The sequence below is a fragment of the Passer domesticus genome, chromosome 11 (genome assembly GCF_036417665.1).
Source record: "Passer domesticus isolate bPasDom1 chromosome 11, bPasDom1.hap1, whole genome shotgun sequence".
In the NCBI taxonomy this organism is placed as follows: Eukaryota; Metazoa; Chordata; class Aves; order Passeriformes; family Passeridae; genus Passer; species Passer domesticus.
In genome coordinates this window covers 14,700,593-14,722,736 of record NC_087484.1, presented here as the reverse complement: position 1 = coordinate 14,722,736, position 22,144 = coordinate 14,700,593, and the positions used below count along the sequence as shown (strand labels likewise).

Genomic DNA, 22,144 nt, shown 5'->3' with positions numbered 1-22,144 from the left:
ATAGTATGTGAGGAGAGATAAGATATTGTTGCACTCGAGTAGTGATAAATAAAGGAAGAGGAAACATGTTTACAAGTAGGATGCTTGAAAGTGGGAAAGGCTGCAACACAAATAGCCTGTGAGATCCAGTGTGGATACTTGAAATAGGCTCACTTTAAGCTGATTGAATACAGAACCAACACAAGCTTATAGCCTGGATAGAGGTGGTGCTGCAGACACAGGGAATTTTGAAGTAAGGAATCAAGTGAGACAGTGCCTTGGTACTGTAACAGTTTCGGCACAAATTATGTTAGACTTAAATCCAAGTTGCTGACTGAGAAGTAACATTTAGTATTAATATATGTCAACCTTGAAAAATTGGACATACTTTGTGCAACATACAAGTGCAATTTTTAAAATGTATTTATTTACTATGGCATGTACTGTGCAATTGTAGAAGGACTTAGAGACTGATTTCTGAGCTGAAATGATGTTGAGTCTGAAGTAAAATCATTGCAAATCTAAGCCTGCAAAACTATTACTAAGCACTGAAAATGGCCCATTAAAACAAGAGGTACGCATAAAGATTTGGACAAGCTCACTTCCCTGTTCACTGGGAGTTGTTTATTCGTCTGCTGTGTTCACTTCCAGCAGGTTTTTAATGTTTCCTAAATCACACAACCCAAATCACCTTGTGTCTGTCCCAGAGCACTACTTATCTGGGTGAATGCAAATGCTGACTTCAAGAATGCAGGAACAGATATATTTATTGTGAGACTCCACTGAAATCGGTCTTTTGCTGGAAATCATTTGCTTTAAATAAAACTACCACTTGCTTCTGAAATAATAATATCATACTTTAACAAACTGCTCCATATAGCCCAAATCTTCCGTTCTTGAAATCTATAGGAACTTTGCCATGGTTTTCAACTAACATGACAATATACATTTGACTAAGAGATGAACATAAAAAACCCTCAAAATTAATCCATATTAAACATTCTTAAATTTGATATATGGTGACATCTATATAATCAGACAGCTCATACTTTAAAAACCTCAAAACAAACCAAAAATCTAAATAAAGGCTTGCTAAAATCCAAACTTATTTCGTAATCATGCATTGGAATAGCAGTTGTTTTTGCTGGTCTGATCTGCCTTTCTGTTGGCTGGATTCCCTTTCTGTGACAGATGTGCTATTTATGGAAGGGGATTCTGAATATTTTAAAGCACTGACTGTTAGGAACATCTCATTCCCAGACTTTAAAATGAAAGAGAGCAAAATGCCAAATAATTTCCCAAAGAAAAACCTCCAAATTAAACAGATACCTATTTAATCATTAAAAAAAAAAAAAGGAAGGGAGAAAAAAGCAAAATAAGATTGTCTATTTTTTGATAATAAGTGAATACATACGTACAGCAGCCTAGTTTTTGCTGTGCAACATTTTCTGATTTACTACAATACTTTATATTAGTCTTCCCTTTTAAAAACAGGTCCTCTTTGGAGAAAAAAAAAATCAGGTACACAGGTTCCCAGGGAAAGAATATGTGTTTGAAAATTTGGCTGCTTTCTTCCTCAGGCGTACTGGCAGGTCAAATGAAAGCTAGCGCTTCTCTGGACAAATCTGCTCTCACAAGGAGCTGTTTATTTCTGCAACTGGTCAGAAACCATCTAGATTTATTTTTATATATGGTAAACAATGGCTACCTGAAGAAATCTTTAAGTGGAATATTTTTAGAGCTAACACATTAATCTTCACCATTTTGTTCTTGTGCTGGATATCATCTTGCGGTATTTGCAGGAAGAGAGATAAAGAGCTGAGAGAAGTCACCGACATAGTGGGGGGGGGATTTTGCTCTCTAAACAGGTATACCTTATGGTTTGTTTTACCTCACCTGGTGGTTCAGCCTTCTGGGAAGGTAACTCAGGTTACAGAAAACTGTAGCATGGTTCTCTCATTCTCCTTCTGGAGACAGAGTGATAATGAAAATAGCACCAGTTTTGCTTATTAGGCATTAAAAAAAAAAATCAGATTGGCAGTTTTTGATGCTTTTCTCTTTGCATATTTTTCATTATACATGCAGAATATTTTGCTGTAATTTTAAGTTTTCCAGATGATAACCCGTTTTTGACATATACAAAAACCTAATTCCCACAATTACTCTTGCAGTCTCTGCAGAGGGTGATACCAATTTAACGTATGTGGCTGAACAACGTACATGCTATTAATCTCAGAGGGTAATAGAAAGACATTAAGTAGGTGATGTGAAATTTTTAATTATCATTATTATTATTATTATTATCTTTGCAGCTATGGTTTTATATTTCAATTTTCTTTTCTTCAAGACGACAGCACTTTAGTATCTGCATTGACCTCCATGATGTCAGAATGTCATTGTGCAACCGTAGCTAAGAAAAGCCGCTGAGAAAAAAAAAACAAAGGAGCTTTGCGTCTTCCAATAACATGAGATGTGCATATACAGTACGTAGCATTTTGGAATTTATACTGTGCTAGTGAGTTGTTGCTTTCAGTTTGATTAGACAATCATTGTTTCGTTTTCCTTGCTTTGACAGTGAGTATGCTTGCACGCTGCTTAAGTCTTCTTAGTGTTATCTAGGTCAGTGTACTTAGGATAGCTTTTATGTTCTGTGAGTCTGACAGATATCATGCTTGACAGTGATCAGCAGCAAATTTTGTTTTATTTGTTATATCTGAGGATAGAAAAATATCTTGAAACTAATCAGAATTGTATACCACATAGCACCTACTGTTTCTGCATTGCAGATATATTTAGCTCTAACACTGCTTGTGGTTAACAGGGTGTAGCGTAGACACAGACAGCTGATCATGCAGTCAGAGCCGGTGCTCGTGTGGTTTGTCAATACTGCTCAGGATTTTGATGGACTGTAAAAGAGAGAAAACAGAAAGGAGAGAAAAAGAAATGCTTTATTTGTCTGAACATTAGACCTTTAGCTATATTATTTTTGCTATCATTGGTTTTTAATTTTATTTTTTAATACTGGAACTTAAAAATTAAGAAAACACAGCAAATGCATTCAGGATTTAATGTGTGCGACGTGAAATCTTTCTGCATCGAAAGGATGTTGCTGTAGTGGATGCAGCGTTTCTCCAATAAGCAAGAAGACTGTTTTGTTTTCCTCGGCAGGCGACTCAGCCATTGCACAAGCAGATTTTGATAAGAGTTTGAAATGCCTACTACTGTATCGTTGTAGAATTTGGAGTTTGCTAACAGTGTTAGTGACTGGAGCTCATCTTGCATCACCAGTTGATGACAATTTTCTTTGTTCCCTCCCACCCAGTTGAACCAAGACTCTGTAGCTGATACGCAATGTCACTTACAACATTAATCAGATACTGCATTTAAGGTGAGCTGTCCCCTGCCTCCTCCCTTACCAGAGCTGTGCTGCAGTATGTATCTTACTCCTGCAAGCCTAAAATGGCAGGCAGGATTAACGTTGCTTGTGCTGTGTGCATGCTGTGTATTGAATTCATTATACTGTGCCTAGTATCTCAAATGTGAGTATGTAAATGGTCTGTGTGCCATGTCATGCAGTAGTGAAGACTGGTTTGTGCTTCATTACAGGCTTAGATATTTGAGCATCACCTTAAGAATTCTTTTTTCATTTGCAATGTGGTGAGCTGTTAGCTTGTCATCACATTCAAACTACATTATTAGCCCTTGGAAAGGAAAAAAAAAAGCAAACTGTGCTTCCAGATGGTGTCACCCTTTTTCTTCTTGCATTTACTGTAGTTTAAATAATGTATATTGTATTGTTAATTAATGTGAATATCGAATTAAAGCACTTGAAACTTACATATTTATTATGCAGGTAGGAGGCACGTCAAATCTATTTTTAACTCTTACGCAGTCCACGTTGTGCAATGGGCTTTGGTTGTCGAGTTTATATTTTCAGCTGTGATATCAATAGGTTGATTTTCAGTAAATGTGACAAGTGGCCTTTGCACTGGTCAGCTTCAAGCTTTGAACCCTCTGAGGAGGAGAAAAAAAAAAGCCAACCTTGTTTTGCAGTTTCGGAAAACCTTGGATGAGGACTTTTTTTTTTCCCACTCCTGCTTTCCCTGTTGATAAACTCAGTTCTCCTGCTCACGGTCTATTCAAGCTGCTTCCCATCTGAATTTTGACAACTGCTTCTAAAAAATTATCAAGAAGACCACGAACAGAACTTATCTCCATCGCTTTACATAAAAATGGCTGGGTGCATTGCCATGTTAACACTGCTCTAAGTGGTACATGCAGGTAGGTTGAGATTTGCATGTTTTACTGTTTTCTTGGTCAGTGTTGCAAGAACATGAAATGGGCTTTGGAATGTAGCTTTCAGTTTTAAAATGTACTAAACTGTTAATGAAAACAACCTATATTAAATTGTTGTCTTCACGTGTTGGCATGGCAATTACTCTTATCTGTTTTTTTTTTAAACCTATTGTGAAAGTGGAGCAATCATGTCTGTTAAAATAATCATATGTACTAAGGGCGTGGCAACGCTTATGCAACAAAAGAATTTTTGAAAACCTTATTGATTCCATTACATTTTAAAGCTGACTATAAGCATTACTAAACTTGCAGCTAAAAGGCAGAAATAAAAATTGAGGAAGATTATAAAAAAGAAAAATATTTAAATTCTGTCATAAGCGGTTTTGTGTTTTGTGCGAAATATTAATTAAAGAATAATATGCTTTAATGCTTATATTTTCAGTACTGGCTACAAACATAAAACTGCAGTATTTCTTGTTATTTAAAAGTAGGAGAACTTTAAAGAGAGATATTGATATAGATGGCCCTGTCAGCTTAAACTGAGTATCAGTTCACTGAAATGTGTTTTACTTCACACACAAACAAAAAAAAAAAAATTAATTAAAACTTAACAGCCTTAAGTAAAAACTTGAATTTGAGCATAAAGAATAACAATAATTATGAGTACTGTATTACTTACACCAACTCATGTAATACATTTCTTTCAGATTAATACTGGGCCAGAACCAGTTTCCTTGGCAACCAAATCCTTTAAAAAGGTTCAGTGGTAGAGATGTAGAAAGATGTTATTCTCTTTAGTAGCAATATCACAATGCAAATGGAAATGTCGCAGTTGTTTCCTCTCAGTTCGAACTGAGAACGTGATCTCACTTTGTGTTTCCATGCGGCTATCAGTTCTTAAATGATGCCATGTTTATAAAGCTGTACACACAAAACCTGTTTTATTTCTGGTTTGCATTGGTTGTTCCCAGAAACGTATCCTGGTTTCTTTTTTAATTTAGCCCAGTCTTGCATGTAGGTCAAGGTTTGTACTGTGTGTATATAAAGTAATAGTTTATTATCATCACAAGTATAAAAATATGACTAAAACATTTAGCAGCTGACAAATGTAGAGAATCACAAGGTTTAAGCCTTCTTTCAACTTTGCTGAATTCAGCCACAGTAATGCTAATAAACCTTTCTTTAAATAGTGGACCCAGTCTGAAGTTCAGGTAAAGAACTGTGTTTAAGCATACTGCAAAAGAGCTCCAGTCAGACCTTAAACAAGCCTTTAGAGAATAAGCTCACTTGTGGTCTGCGGTAATTTCCAGACCTTGTAGATTTTGCAAAATTTAAGTATTATAATTCTTTATTTCTATTTTTATCTAACATTTTTTACCATGCCAGTAAAGTGAAATGTTATGTATACTACAAGTAAGTGCCTACACAGATCAGATGTTACTGCATGTCTCCACTGAGCTTATAATGTAGTGTATCTCCTCGTCGATGCCCTTTGTACGTGACTTGAGAAATTCTCACTACTGCAATGAGACTTTTGCAGCAGGGAAGCCATTTTCCTTTCATGTCCTTGACTTTAAAATGACTGAGTATATTTTGTGTGGAAGAAGACTCAGCACTGAAAGTGAATGCAGAGGAGGTATTTAGAAGCACAGCCAATTATCAATAATAGCCCTGACAGGATGAGTAATATTAAACAAATTCTCATTTACTTCTAAATATACCAGTTCAGTGCATTCCAAATGAGCAGAGTATAACTGTTCAGGAATATGACTTGTCATGTGTCATAATAGGCAAATCCTTAATGATTACAATAAAACCATTAGATTCATAATTATAGGAATAATTTGATGCACTCCAGTATTCCTCTGTTCCACCTAAAGAAGCAGAACTGAAAACATAACACACAGCATCTCTCAAGTGACGTATTAAAGCCTGTATTTTTGTAATTTGATTTATCTCCAGTAGCTTGCTGATTATTTTCCTGTCTAAAATGTTAATACAGAGGGCACCATTAAATGTAGTAAGAAAGTCAATTTCTTTGTTTATTTCTTGTGTGGTTATTTTTAAAGGAAATGCTGAGCAAATGATGTGCCTAATCTATTTATTGCCTCTGATGCTTATCTTTAGAAAAGCTGGGGCACTTAGCAATAAACTGTTTTTATTATATCTTTGTGTTTAAACATACCCACTCAAGGCATTTTAAAAAAGTAGCTCCATTACATGAGCACATTTCTCTATGGTTGTTTTAAATCCATTTGCAGATTTGCTCTTTGTTAAGGGGTGCAAGTCCTCTTGTAATGAATATGACTGAGCTCAAGTGCTTTCATGAGTCCAGAAAAACTCATTGGCAGCCATGAACGGTAATTTCTTCTAGCGAAAGAAGCGGATTTCTTCATTTAGGAGGAGTCCAGTAATTAGCAAGCTGTTTCCAGTTTTGACTGTTATACGTGGGTTGCTGTATGTATTTCAGCGGCACTCACATCCAGCTAATGCAGAGTGTCAGAATGTTGCAGACAGAGGTGCTATAAAAAAATCTTCTGTGAACTTCATCCATTTTATTCTTTTGCTAAGAGGGCTAACCAGGGCATAGAGGAGCAGGTGCAGTTTTTCCCACCTCCAGCACAGCCTGCAAATGCTATTGTCAGGGGGGCCTGTTAGGGTTTTTGGGTTTATTTTGTTGTGGGTTGGGGGGAGGGGGTGTTTAGTTTTATCATAGAAGTCTAATTGTTGATACTAAACCACCCTTTTTATAATTGGAAATTGTTCCTCTATCCAGGCAAATTCCATTTCTGCCTAACAGAAAATCTAAACAAAGCATGACTAAAAATGAAATCAAACAAAAAAAATTATTGACTTGGACACTGTCCTACTTGTTTTTCAATGGTCTTTCTAATTAAGGTTACTTCTGCCTCTAGACTTCATTTTGATTTGAAACTGCAGGTCTCTCAGTGGGAAACTACCTGTGTTCAGATATTTGTCAAACTATTAAACAGATTCTGGTAGTAATGAATAGGTACCAATTAACCCTTTTGAGGTGGTGTCTGTTGCGCTTTTTCACATAAATTGCTTCACTAAGTATTAAAAGGGCTTTATTTATAATACTGTATTTGAATTCCAGTATTATCAAATTTGGGAAATCTTTAGCTTTGGTAACATCTTTAACTGATTCCTCCAAACATGATGTTTAAGCTTCCCTTTTATCATATTTTGGTCATTTATGAATATGCCTTTATTGGAATTTGAGGTAATAATAATGACTTACTGCATTTTTTTTCATTCTGGCCTTCGTTAAGGGCAGATATGAGCTACATATTTCTTATTCAAATTAACATATACTAAAAATGTAAAAGGCTAAACCAACAACAACAACAAAAAAATTAACTCACCTTCTTACCTTTTCAAGTAATGGGTCCTGTATTTCCTGTACAATGTTATTGCTAAGAGCATACAGTGTATTTGCAAATGGAGGATGGAGCTATGTATTCTTAATTGCTGCTCCATACTTGCTGCTGTGTGAATGCCTATCAGCTGAGTCATAAGGCCTTATCTGCATGATTTTGCAATTTCTCTATGGAACAATTTCATTTTTTTCAGTATCTTTGAAAAAAAAAAGGTTCCACATAATTTTTATACTGTTACAGGAAAACCTTTTAAGTATTTTTGATACATAATAATAAAATCAGAATGTTTGACAGTGATGAATAATCATTTAAGCAGAGAAATACAGGAAGTGTATTCCAGAGAACAAGAGCTGCCTAGAAATGTCATTATCACAGATACCGTGGTGATATCTGTGACAAGAGAGATCAAAAGAAAAGTGGTGGAAGAGAAAGAGGAGAAAGAAAACGTCTTTCAAAATAATTACTTTAAACTTGAAAACATCCTTACATTCCTGTCTAGAACATATCATTATGTCCAGTCTGCACAACACAGGTTAAACCATAATAAAACAATGCAGCAGAAGTGTGGTTAATGCTACTGGTTTGTTGCTCATGTGTTCTAAAATTCCCAGATGTAGATTTGGAGCCATACAGCACCCCAGGGAAAATTTTGATGAATTACACAATGTATGTGGAAATTAGTACTCGTCTAATAATTCAGTCATTAAATTTGGATTTTTCCCTTTGCAGGCTGATACACTGTAGCCACACAGTTCACAAAATTACTGAGATGGTTTTGCTGAAAATACCTGTCAATACCACTTTTAAAAGACCCTAACAGAAGAACAACCTGATTTTAGGTGGGTAAGTTTATGGGGCAATTTCACATAGAAATAGAGCTAAATTATTTAACACCATCACCACTGCATTACCTGGGTATATTTTCTGTTAATTTCTAGTTTATTACAATAATTTAAGATTTAAGTTCTCACTGTGGTACCACATTGCTCTATTTACATGTCAATATTGTTGGATTTTTCCAGTTCCTACCAGCTTTCTATTGCTATAGAGATTGGACAAACAAAATCAGACAGAACCATTTTTGAAACAGGTTGTTACAGCCTCCAGTGATCTGCACAAACCAAACATACTGGTATGCACACAAACCTCCTGAGCATTCCAGAATGTTAGCTCTGGATCCCAGGCACGAGTGTTCATTACAAACCTGTGCCACACAGGAGAGGCAGAGGAACTCCCAGTGCCAGTGCCTGTTTCTGACACTGTTGTGTTGGTTAAGCTGGGCAGAGTTCATAGAATCTCTACCTTTATACATGACTGTAATCAGGGACACAAAAAAGCCTCTTGATTAATGAGCTGGAAAGAGCAGTTTGTAGATTCAGGTATAGTATTGTGATAAATAATCACAAAGGATATTTCAAAATAACAGTTCACATTTTGCACAGCTTTTTCAAATATTAGCATTTTCTTTTTTTCTTATTGTGAATGCCCAATAATAATCTTGGTTAGCATAAGTATGACTGGTATCTGTGCTTCAGATTTAAGATACACTTGTATTGAATGAAAGAATCAGTGAAATTCTGATTAATTCATTGATTTTTAATGTGGTCCTTGGTACCAAAGGGCACAAGAAAGGGAGAAATCCCACTGATTAGAGTGGCAATATTTGCACAAATTCTGGTAGGAAATGCTTTGTTGCATCAGAGCCATTCTTGCTGTGGTACCTGTAAATTGAAATAAGTAATTAAGGTCACCAGGCAGAATGTACAGTAAGGAATCAAATTTTAAAAAACCCAAAAAACCCCACAATCCCACAAGTCAAAAAGCCCTCTTCAATTCCTAGAGTATCTCAAAATGTTTTCTGTAATTAAATCTACTTTTAATATGCAATGTTGTATGACACAGAAAATGTAAAGGATTTTCAGAGGCAATAAAATGGCATTGGTGTTTTAAACTAATCAGTGAAACATTACAATTAGATAAATTCAGGTTACCTGCATTTACAGAATCGATGAGCCACAAAACCCAAGTTGTACCTGTTTTAAGTAATTTATCTTAGAACACTTGCTCAGTACATTTTAGACAGAATACTGGGCCATAACCTGTTTCCTTGACAACCACATAGGAATAAAAGGTACATTAGCAAAGCTGCAGATGTGTGTCAGTGAATGCTTATTAAGCAGCCCAATGCATTTACATACCATGTGCTCACAATAATGCATGCATCTTGAAAATCACCATATAAAAAGATTTCTGGGCATGGCCCAGTGTGGTTTCTTAATACTCAAAGATTTTAACCAAAACTCCTCATGTTTTCAATGCAAATATCTCTTCTGACTTTTTATTATTGAACTTTCAATTTGGCTTGCAATAGCTGGATAAAATTGGCATGGTAGGCTTGGTCTGCAAATGGAAATCTTCCTCTAGGAATCTGAATACTCACAGCACTGCTGTAAGTACAGATGGAAATCATGGGTAATGGTGTCTTTCAGCAATGCTCAGGCAATCTCAATTTGATCTTGTACCAGCATTCAGAAGCAAGCTGGATTATATTGCTTTACACAGTGACAAAGTAAAGCCACTAACTAAGAATGAAGCTGCTGTTGCTTGTAGCACTCTGGTTCTATCTAACATAGCCAGGCAAAGAGATATGACCCAAGTATTGTCTTCTGCCAGACAACAGGAGAAGACAGGGGTTGAGAAACAGTTGTGGAAGTCAAAATGACAGTTGATCGTGGACTTCTGGAATAATATCTGGATGTAGCATTTAGGCAGCACTTACACTTTCCGTGCAAGTGTTCAGCCCCGGATTAAAAAGAAGCTTTGATAAATAAGATCAGTTCTGAGAAATTTGTCTACTGACTTCAAGTTTATGTACAGGTTATTTTTGGCCTTTTTTCTTAAAGTATTCATTTATATGTGAAATGAACAATGTATCCAACCATTTGGGTTACTCTAAATTATCTATTTTAAAGAAATAAGTCTAAAATCCTATTTCTTAAAAAGATGGGGGAAATGAGAATCTGCAAATCTTGAGTTTAAATTCAGTGGGTGTAACCTGAGAAGTTGCTTAGCTGACAAGTAGCCTCATTAAATTTGCCTTGAAATCAATGAAAATATTCCCATTTATTTTTGGAGTGCTTAGTAAGAGAGTAGATTTCATATATAACAATCAGATTTAGGAAATGAAGATTATCCTGACAGTGTTCAATATTCCCCTTACTCTCAACAGCCAAGTTGAGAACCAGAACCTACTATTCATTTCAGATAGTTTAAACACTGCCACAGGAATCTTTTCATGATCCTGAACCATAAACAATGTGGATATGTACTATCACATGCTACTATTAAGGCTTCTGAGTGAATAGGAGTTTGGGAAATTATAACAGAGAGGCAAGCCAACTGTTGGGGTTTTAGTAGTAGTAGTAGTAGCAGCAGCAGTAGTAATAGCAGTAGTAATAGTAGTAGTAGTAGTAGTAGTAGTTGTTGTTGTTGTTGTTGTTGTTGTTGTTGTTGTTGCTGCTGCTGCTGTCCCCCACCTGAGCTGAGCTCGGATCTGAGCAGTTCACATTGGTGGCAGAGCAAGCAGCACAAACCAGAGCTGGAGCCACCACAGCTTTCTTTGTACTGCCAGTGCTATTTGCTTTTGCTACAGTCCTCCACTGCATGAGCAGATGTCCTGCTTTGGACTTTAGTTTGGAAACATGCAGTAGGATGGAAAAGGAGGAGTAGGGCTTGGGCTGGGCCCCTTTGGTCAGCACAAAACGGAGCACAAGAATATTTAAGAGCATATGAAGTTCTCGAGCATTCACGAAGTTGTCATAATACTGGCCATGCTGAAGTAATGACTGAGAGCAATAGCTATACCTTTTATGTTGGTTTTGGTTTACCGAAACAACAGCAAAATCAAAAATATTTTGCAAAATTTTAAGGAATACTGGAGGCTAGCGGTGGCAAATTAACAGCTTGAAGACCAGTTCTGGTTTCCAAAATGGCTGTGTGCAGCCACCTGGCAGACCAACTGAATGAGCTGTTTGCAGGCGCAGACTGAACTCTATTTCCAGTCCATCGTGATTTGCTACATCAGCACTGGTAAAGGGCAGGAACCCATGCATTGGCCTGGCCCCCACATACCTCACCCAGAACAGCAGCCCCAAGCCTGCACTGTGGATGCTGGCTCCCATATTCAAATTATGCTTGCTCTGAAAATTGGAAAATAGAGGCTGAACTTAACTATTTATATTTTACCTTTCTGATAACAGAACAGGCAACAGGGAACCACATAGCAATTGTTCTGAATGAACAAAACCTAAATGTTTAGTTTGCTTCTTCTGTTTCAAGCTATTCAAATATATTAATCACTACATTTGACAACAGTCATCACCAGAAGAATGTCTGTTGTTGTTACTCTGACTGTAAACATAGCTTCATGTTTGCAACTGATCTCTGTTAGCTAAGGACTGATATGTCCTACAAGTGTAGGCAGCTAGAAAACAGCTTGCCAGCAGCATATAAAAAAAATACTTAAACGGAAAATAATAATAAGATTGTTCAGAGATAGCAAGATGTAAGGCCAGATGATTCTTAGCAGCAGAACAACATAAGCTTTTGTATTTTGTGCAAGAGAAGAATTTGGATTTATGTTATTGTCATTACTTCATTTTCTTTTTTAGACTGGTGAAAAAGATGTAGTTACACCTTTTAAAATTGCTTGTATATGTCCTGTTTAGTGTTAATGGGACTCTGATTAGGCCATGCCTAAATTTTAAGAAGGCAGCATTTCTTGGAGAAAGACTTGGTTTGGTGCATGTGCACAGCTCACAGTTTGAGAGCCAAGCGAGTTGTCCCAGGTTTCTCTCCTCTCCACCAGACTTGGAAGGGCAGGGGGCTGCTGCAGGTGCTGTAACTGGGCTCCTTCCCCCTCCATTTGATGCTGAATTAGAGGAAGAGGGTTGCACATGAGCTCCTTCCCTTGCTCATGGGCCCCAAAGGGGAGCTGAAGTCACTCTGGGCTGCTGGGTCTTTGCTGTGCCCCACTCCTGAGTGAAGGGTTGGCCTGCCTGAGGGTACAGAGGAGCTGTTCCCTTCTCAGCAGCACCCCTGGGTGCTCTCACCTCAGCAGGGAGAGCAGTGAAGGTGACAGTCTATCCTAGCGTTTTTCTCTTGGACAGGCTGGTCTAGGCACCGAGACAGAAACCAGTCAAATCCTGGCCAAACTCCTGTTGCTTATGAGGAATTTGCAAGACTGAGTAATGCTCTATATGTTGTTTCCTGCTGTTGCTTAAGAACTGAAACTGTTTGTCTAGAGAGGAATATTGGCACATTTTTTTCATTAAATACTCTTACAGAAAGAATACCATATGCCATGACTTGCAAAGTAAGATTACCAGACTTCAGCAAAGCCTCCCAACACCACCATTTCAGTAACCTTGGAAATGTTTTATACATTTTAAAGAGATTTGCTGAAAATTTTCTTTAGATCTTGCAGATTTACCATATCAGAAATAATCCAGTGCTAAACTACTTGGACTTCCTTCTACAAGGAACACAGTATTTGTGTGCTGTGATGAACAATCATTTATGTCTAATAGGAATTGGTACCATATACTCTAGCAAGCTCCCTGTTTCTAAAGGACATCACTAGTGTTGGGGATTACACCTGCAATCAGGGCTGCAGAGCAAATGGATCTTGTCCCACTTCTCCCAGATATCACTGCAGTGCATGCACAGGTCTGGCTGCAGCACCAGTGCCTCCATTTTCTTTGCTTGCAGTTGGTTTTCCATGAAACATTAGACTGATTATGTAAAATCTTGGATGAGGCCAAGACAGCCTTAGAAAGAATTACTTTTTCTGAAAAATATTTTTAACACACAATGAGCTGATGGGACTGTGAATTCCAAATAGCTCAAATTATATATATATATATACACATAGACTTATATATATACACACAGAAATTAGTGCCTTCAATTACACTACTAGTCACAGAAAAGGTGATTCTTTTTTTAGTGGATGAGCTAAAATTGCCTTAAGAAAACACCCTTTTTAAAAAAGAGAGAGAAAACTTGATTATTTTATTCGTTCTCTGTATCTATTATATTATTTATAGATACTGACTGCCAGAGCATCCAGTGTTTAAGTACAAATAAATTATTGTCTCTAAGTTGGACATATCAGCTATACAAATGATGGTTATGCATCTGATTTTCAAACCAATTTAAAATAACCAATTTTAATTAAGATTTAGAGGGAATTAATAACCTAATCTTGCTTAAATTTGTTTCAAGATGCTTGTTCAGTAAGGCATTTATTTCCTTTAAGGGATTACAACAGGTTTAATTTAATCTATTTTATTGTATTGTTACTGACAACACATTTGTCACAAATACTTTTTATGGCACTTGCGTCAAAAATCTTCATTAATACATACTATTATGTATATACACATCTAAAACAGTAATAAATGAAAAACAGCTAGCAAATAAGCAATAGGCAAAGTCCAAGATTAAAAGTAACCAACATATAAATATGAAACTGCTTATCCAATAAAAATGAATGTTGGGAAAATGCTGAGACACACTCTGCCTTTGCCATCAAAACCCCTGTGCTCTTCAATTATTTGTTTCCATTCTAACAGCTACGGTCATTCATCACTCAATTTGCCATGAGATTAAAGAAATCATGTTTTGGTGGCAGAGAGCCCTAAGCTAAAAACATATTCATGGCTTCAGTAGGTGAACTTATAGGTAAGAATTCCAGTGATCCAGAATTACAGAAGGAATTAAACTCTTCACAGAAATGTTCAGTATTTCTAAGATGAACTTTTAATGTAGACTGTGTAAGTTAGTGAAAATTGTGTGCATAAGTAAGTCACTGAAATTGTTACAACTTCCTGACAGGAAAAAATGTCTTTCCATAGCTTTTAACCAACTGGGAAAGCACTAATTCCAAGACAGAATTGGGGGGAAAAAGAAAGACCTCCCCTCTTTATAACAGATTTTGTACATTATGTTGATATTAAGCAGTTTCCTGCAATGATAAGCAGCATTTATCATGAAGACGCTCTACCAAAATTCTAACTTCCAGGCCCATCAAGTGTGACAATGATAAAGTAGTTCTTAGTTCTGAATTTATTTTTTTGCTAAAATTAATAAATTCCTGTTTTTCAGGGCTTTTACTGCGTAGGTTTAAGATTCGAAAATAAAGGTTCTGTCCCATGAAGCATTATACAAAATACCTTGTAAAAATAAACATAGGTTAGCCTTGGACAAAAGCAAGCTTTAAGACAAAACCCAACTGTTCATTTACCTAACAATGTTTTTCACCTCTCTCAAAGCCCAGTTTTTCTCTAAGCTTCATGACTCCGAGTTCTGAGAAAACAGCCTTTGCTGATTATTTACAGTGAGAGGCTGAGAGACAATATCTGGGAGAACTGTACAAATGTGTTGGAGCATCGGGACAAATGAAATCAAGCTCTGTCCTTCTTTATCTAAGGGAGCGTTTGTTACTGCTTATGAAGCGCTAATGGTAATGTGTTGTTTCCCGAGGCAGTAAAAAATATCAAGAAAACCTGAATTATGAGCAAGAATACTGCTTAAAACAAAATTCCTCATGTTGAGTTTCTATATATGCTTTAAAAAAGATAATATAATCAGATAACGAAAAGGGTAAATGTTACTGTAATTCACTATTTAAATGTAATCTATTTCAGGTATTTTTTTTTCAAGCATATGTTTCATCTCTGCTTTGTGGAGGGAAGCGGCAGAAGGTAGCACCGAGCTATCGATGCTCAGAGATACTTTCTCTTTCTTCCTGGCCGAAGGGCCTGGAAGGGCAGACAGGCAATGAAGTCCCGTGTTAGGTCCAAGAGGAATTCTCCGGGACGTGCACAGCACTGCGTTGATGGCCGTGGAGCAGGCGCCGGGTTCTGGGAGCGCCGCGTTTCCTCACGGGTGTCAGTTCACAGCGGTTGCCTCCCAGGAGCTCGGCGGAGAGGCGCCGTGCCCGCTGGCCGCGCTCGCTGCGGAGCGAGGACAGGGAACACGCGCGGTGCCGCGGAGGGCGCGGGCCCGGCCCTGCCCGGCAGACCTCGGGCAATCCCATTGCCGGGATCGGCACAGCAAAATGGCGCCCGCGCCGTCCGGCCGCCGCCGGGCCGGGATCGCGGCCCCGGCCGCAGCCACCGCCCGCCTGCCGCCCGCGGAGAGCCCGCGGGCCCGGTGTTAATGGCGCGGGGACGGGGCGCTACTGCGCGCGGGCCGAGGCTGCGCCGGCGGGGACGGAGCGGCGGCAGGTCAGTGGCGGCTCCCGCGGGAGGGGCCGCGCGGGCACCGCGGCCCCGCCATGAGCGGGCGCGATGCGGGGCCCGCGCGGGGGGGGGCCGCTCGCAGACGCGCAGACAGCGCGAGGCCGCCGCGCCGCGCCAGGGCCCCGGGACCTGCAGGTGACGGCGCCGCCGCCCGCGGGCCCCGCGCTGCCCGCGCTGCCGTGGCTGCGCAGCGCAAAGCCCGCGCCGCGCCGCGCGGCTCGGGCCGGGCCGGCACTGCGCGGGGCCAGCGCCCCCCGGCGGGCGGCGGCGGCCGGGCCGGGCCGGGGGCGGAGGGGAGGCCCCGGGGCTGGGGGAGGCCACCCGCGGCGGGAAGGCGGTGGGAGCGGAGCAGCCCCGGAGCGCCCGACACGGGCTGGTCCTGCGTGTCCGAGCGACGCGCCGCGAGGCCGCGCGGGCTGTTCCGTGCGGTGCGAGAGGTCACGGGAAGCGCAAAGCGGGGAGTGAGAGAATTGAGGTGGGGATGCTAACAGTTGGGAAGAGCCCCGGCTCTGAAGGAATGCTCGTCTTGGGGCATCAGAGGTGTGTTGGCACTGACATACTCCTAGGCTACATTCCGTCACCCCAGCCCCCCCCCCCCCCCCCCCCCCGTGCTGTCGAATTAAAAGAGGAAAACGCGAGGCTGAAAAAAACATTTAAAGTAATGCTCTTCTATAGCAACAGGGAAGGAAGGATGTGAGCAGCGAGAGTCCAGAGAAAGTCTCTCAATGCAGTTGAAGTAACGTGTAGCTCTGTAGGGTGAGCACTAAGCTACACGCTCCTGCGAGCTATTGAAAGTCATTAGACATCATTAACATCGTTAGACACCACGAACACGGCCCTGCATGCCCGAGGTTGCAGGGAGGCTGCAGTGCCATGATCCAGGCAGCCCTCCTGCCGGCATAGGACTGATGGAATGATTCCATAAAAAACTGGGCAGTCGCCTTAGCAGTGATGGTTGGACAGTAAGTTTCCAGGTAAGCAAGGATCAGCACTGGGACGATAGGGGGGGAAGGGTGGGGGTGTACTTGTTTGGTGGTTTTTATTTGTTGGTGATGCCTGACTCCATTTTGGATCTAGAACAAAACCAGCATCGTTAAGGAGACTTGAGATACAGGTGAATGTTTCTCCTCATCTGGGGAAGCCAACTGGAAACAAAAGAGACTTCAAAGTACCTTTACAGAGTGGGGTGAAACTGAGCATAAGGAAGATATGGAATGAACATATTTCTGTAGTGTCCTGTTGGTTAGTACCAGAATGTATTAGCACTTTAAAAACCCAGCAGAAATTCACGGAGTAAGAAAACAGGGAGAATTCTTACTGCAGTTCTTTTGTCTTGCTGGTTTTGATTTTGCTTGGGTACTGCCACTAATGCTTTGGAGTTTTTTTGTTATGCCATTAGCTTGTCTTTCAAATTCAGCTGACTGAAGTGGAATAGAATAATCTCATACATAATGGGGTACACTCGCCTGGCAGTGGATTTCAAAAGATAAGCAGAAGTTAAAAGAATATTCCTAGATTGTAATAGTTCTCTGTGGTAGTAAAAAGTTTGTATTTGGTACTCATGGGCCAGTAAAACGTCTTCTGAACTCTTTGTTGACTTCAGAGTAATGTTAATATAAAAATTAACAGTAGCTTCTACTCTCAGCTGTGTCCACCTAGAGCTGGCTTCTCTATTTATAATTAGCAGTGTCATCTGTGAGGCATTAGTAGTCAAATTTGTGTTTGGATGCATCAATCTCTGATGTTGACATTAACTTTCAATATTACTTATTTTCATTTGTGACTGTTGTCCTGGAGTGGTGTTCTGTTGATATCAGGAAAGCTACTGTTATAATTTAATAAACCTACTGACCATTACATTTACATTTCAGATGAATATTTAAATCTTACTTTTCCAAGTGATTCCAACAACTTTTAAGGACAGGTTAAGTCTATTCCTGTATTTGCAGAAAATCTGAAAATAATATTGTAACCTCCCCCAATCAAAAATTCTGCTGTTCTGAACCTGAAGTTATTCATAGGTGTACCAAAGACCATTAGGTAACACTACAAAGGTGCTGTTCAGATTCCTAAGAAAGTATTTATGTCTGGTTTGAGAGTAAAGAGTATGAAATTAACAGACAGATTTGTGAAAAAAGAGGGACTAGTTGGCTGAGGAGTTTTATCGGTTTTTAATAGGTCAAATGGTACTTATTTATGTTTTGGGGAAAATTTACAAATACTAGTTTTTTACTAGTTTTTTTTTTTACTACTAGTTTTTTACAAAAACTAAATTTTCTTCTGTAACTCTATAATAAAAATCATACAGAAGAGTTGTTACATTCTGAATGGATTTTCCAGTGTTTTGATGAAAAATATTTGATACTAACACATCTGAAAAGTTTGATCTCCATGTGTCTTGGTTCTTGGTAGTGCTTCCTTGGAAAAGCAGGTTTTCATTTTACAGTATGAACTGCAAATGGAATGTAAAAAAATTCCTAGAATATTCCATTTATATGTGTGTTTTGGTAGGGCATTTTGATTTTATAGCATTTCAGACATGTTTTTACAAATGCAAGAAGCAAGGCAGGTGAAATAGAAGGCAGTAGAGAATCATTACAGACATGAATAAATGGACTATTTGAGGTATGTGTAGGTTGAGATGAAGAAGGAAAAAGTGTTTGCTCTGAAAAGTGATGTGTTCTGGAAGTTTTTTGTATGACTTTCCAATGAGATATTTAGCTTATGGTTTAGCACACAGAGAAAAAAAATTAAATTACCAAATATCAAATGATCATTTCTACAATGTTGACACAAGGAATCTAGTTTAGTATACCAAATTGTCCAGGATTGCAAAAGCTGGCAATCTATATACATGGCAAGTAGAAATTTAAAATACTCAGTTTTGTCCTTAGGAAGATAAATTTTAAGATAATTAGTTGAATAATAAGACTTGTACTAAACCCACTTGGGTTTGTATGCCTCTCAGCATGGCATTAGCAGCCTGATACACTTAGCAAACAGTCTGTCAGATGATGTGTCTTTGAACTAAAACCAGCTGTCTCCAATAAAGAAAGAGAAAAAACACAGGCAAGTTCCTGTGGGGCAGTTCACTGGGAGGTAGAGTTGACATCATTTATTTCCTATACTCAGGAAATAACCCTATCAATAGCTCCTGTTGTGAAATGTTTTTGATGTGTGACAGTTGGTTTCTAATACCACATCACATGAGCAAGTCAGATGTAATCTCAGACATTGTCAATGAGAAAAAGGAATCAATTATGGAATAGTGGCTGTGCTGGATGAAAAGAATTGTCAGTATGCTTGCTCTAGACTCCATACGCCAGAAACTATCTACAGTTCCCATCTGAGTTTTTAGATACCCAACCAGAGCAGATAACTGTATCTGAACACTGTGAATTTCAGGTTGCCATTCCAAAGGAGTAAATATCACTTATTGTAAGCCAAATTAGTGTCATAAACAAACCCGTCATAAACTATGATTTTAACATTTCAAGGCACAGAACATTGCATCTAGATTTACAGCTGCTGAGAGTGATCAAATAATCAAAATAATATTCATGAATGTTTCTATCACCATTATATTGATGAATTCAATTCTTGACATCCATGGCATATCATGGGAAACATCAGAGGTATTTTTTGTGAATCACAGTTTTGTTCTGAATTCTGTGCGTTGAAAATTCTCAGCCATCAAAGTCTATTAGAAATTTTGACTATTTGCATAGATAACACCTTTCCTGATAGAAGCTGCAAGGTAAAAATTTTACTTCCAAGCTTCATCTGTAATGTACTAAACTACAGTCTTGTTCATAGTATGTTTGGTTTGTCTTTGTGGTAAAGTTGTTGCTACTTTTTGTGTAATTTGATTTGCAGGGATGTTGTTTGTGGATTTGTGATAAAAGTGTGCTAAGTGTAATTAGATGAGTTAGAGCAAGAGTGTATGACTTGTATTACTTACCTTTGTGATAGAGGCCCTATTTTCCAGAACAGATTACTTCCCAGTATGATAAATAGATATGATTTGTGCTAACTAAATTGTAACTACATCAATATTTTGGAAAATAATTGTTATAATATGAGGAGAAGTATATGTGATTAGTGTTACAAAGCAGATGGGCCCCTTTGCAAATGGTACATGTGACAAACAGGATACAGGATGTAGTATTGAGATAAGCAAGATCCCAAAACAAAATTGACCTTGGGATGAGCAAAGCTGGGATGATTCCAGACAACAGCATCAGTCTTGGGATGAGCAAAGTTGGGATGATTCCAGGTATGGAATCTAAGTAGTGGTTTTATCTATGAAATAATAGGGCTTATTTGGAACATAATGCTTACTTAGATAACACAAAGCCCAGTGCATGTGTACAAACTGTAAGACTGTTCAGAGGGCAGCGAGGAAGACAGCGAGCCTTCCTCTGAAAAGACCACCAAAAAGGCAGGAGACACCCTGGCAACAATGGAGCATGTGCTATGCAGTGTAGTGATGTAGAGTTCAAGAATTGACAATAGGAGGAGATTTCTGGGAAATATTGATCAATATGTATTAGCCTACAGTATGTAAGTGTAGTTTGGGTTCCTTTGTTTGGTGCGTGAGGCAGGGTGAGGAGCCCTCCCCGTACCCTGGTTGGTTTTGCTTATGCTTTATATGAACCTTAATAATAATAAATTAATCACTGCCAATTTTTTTAATATGCGTGATTATATTTAACATACTTGATTGTATTAATTTATATTAAACTGCTGTTCAATTAAAATTGCTGCAGAATTAAATTTTGTTGATTATTAAATTAGACATATAGAATCTCATTCATAACACCACTGTTTTGGGTGAATGAGCCAATGTTCCAAATGGCCATTGCTGTTTGCTTAGTGAATATGGGTCAAACCTTTATTTTGCCAATTGGATCAAACCCATCTTATATATTGGCATTCTTAACTTAAAGTATTTGAGGGTAAAGGTCATCATAAAATTTTTAAAGCTGAACATTAAAGTTTGGAGCAGCAGATGGAGTGTTTAGAAGGTAAATCCTGATTGAGAGTGTTGTAATATTTCAGCCTGTCTTACAAAATTTCTGTCAGTAATATTCTTTAAGGTGCATTTTACTTCCACAAGTTTAAAAAAAGGGTCTTTAAGAAGTGTAATTTTTTTTTACTGTAGTGATAAGTTCCACTAGCACAGCTATTTCTTCATGACTTGAAGTCAGAAATGGACAGTAGTAGTTCAAAACTCTACTCCAGACATGGGAAAAAAAAGAATAAACCTCATTGTGTGGTACAGATCTGAATTTGAGAAAAAACATCTTTTGAAAACAAATTTTCACCAGACAGCAAATTCAGTTGACAAAAATTGTCAAAATTCAAATTCAACTGGCAAATTAATCAATTTTTTCCAGAATATTTTTCAATCATATTTTGCATATTTTTTCTCAATGGGATGAACTAGTATATTCATATAGTAACAGCCTGGCTAATCAAAATAAGTTTTGTCAGCATTAAACCTGATTATTTTATATGAGCAGTTATTTAATGGTACTTATTATTGCAATTAAATCTTACTATTTGAAAGAAATCAAGAACACAGTATCTAATTATAAAGTGTGAACACTCTATATGAGCTGTAACTGAAGGGAAAAACTCTCTTATTTTCTATTTGTTACTCCATTATTTTCTACTTGTTTTATTCAGAACTTTTCAATAATTTTGAAGTAATGTAAATTATTGAGTGGATTTAATCACTATTAAAAAAAAATCTGTTCACATAAACAGTGTTTTAGGTACTTCACTGTTGTCTACCAAATTGTGTTCCTCATGCATTCATTTGCTTATAAAGCCTTACCATGAAACTGAGACTCTCTTGCTGTGATTTAAATATGAGCTTAGTAAGGAGGCCAGATGCAGCTGTGCTGTGAAGTCGGTGTCTGACATACAACCCAGAAAGCAAAGTCCTCCTCTGCAGAGAACCTCGGCAGCACAGCCTTCCCCTTCAGCTGTGCCAGGTCCCTCCGTGGCACGCTGGGGAATTCCATCCAGGCTTCAGGGAGTCCTTCGGGGTGACCCTGAGCGGCTCCCCTGCTGGCAGAGCAGAAGGCATGGGCTGCATTCTCGGTGAAAGGCGCAGGATGCACAGCAGGTTCCAGCTGGGAGGGAGTGAGAGCG

General features: G+C 38.6%; 1 protein-coding gene across 13 annotated transcripts in view; it reads left to right on the top strand.

The window, feature by feature from the left end:
• ZBTB38 (zinc finger and BTB domain containing 38) overlaps positions 1-22,144 on the top strand; it is a 47,902-nt gene that overhangs the window by 19,691 nt on the left and 6,067 nt on the right. The window contains exons 5-9 of one of the 13 annotated variants that reach the window (XR_010346320.1): positions 2,327-2,462; positions 3,302-3,367; positions 4,033-4,260; positions 8,406-8,515; positions 15,386-15,726. Coding sequence is in view for 4 of the 13 variants with exons in the window: in XM_064385871.1 (XP_064241941.1) it covers positions 4,255-4,260 (6 nt within the window). In the remaining 9 variants the exon portion in view is untranslated. Of the gene's footprint in view, positions 1-2,324; positions 2,463-2,815; positions 3,368-3,409; positions 4,261-8,405; positions 8,516-15,010; positions 15,343-15,385; positions 15,968-16,271; positions 16,957-22,144 lie in introns of those variants that run through there. The other 12 variants (XR_010346321.1, XM_064385872.1, XM_064385871.1 and 9 more) reach the window with 12 other exon arrangements.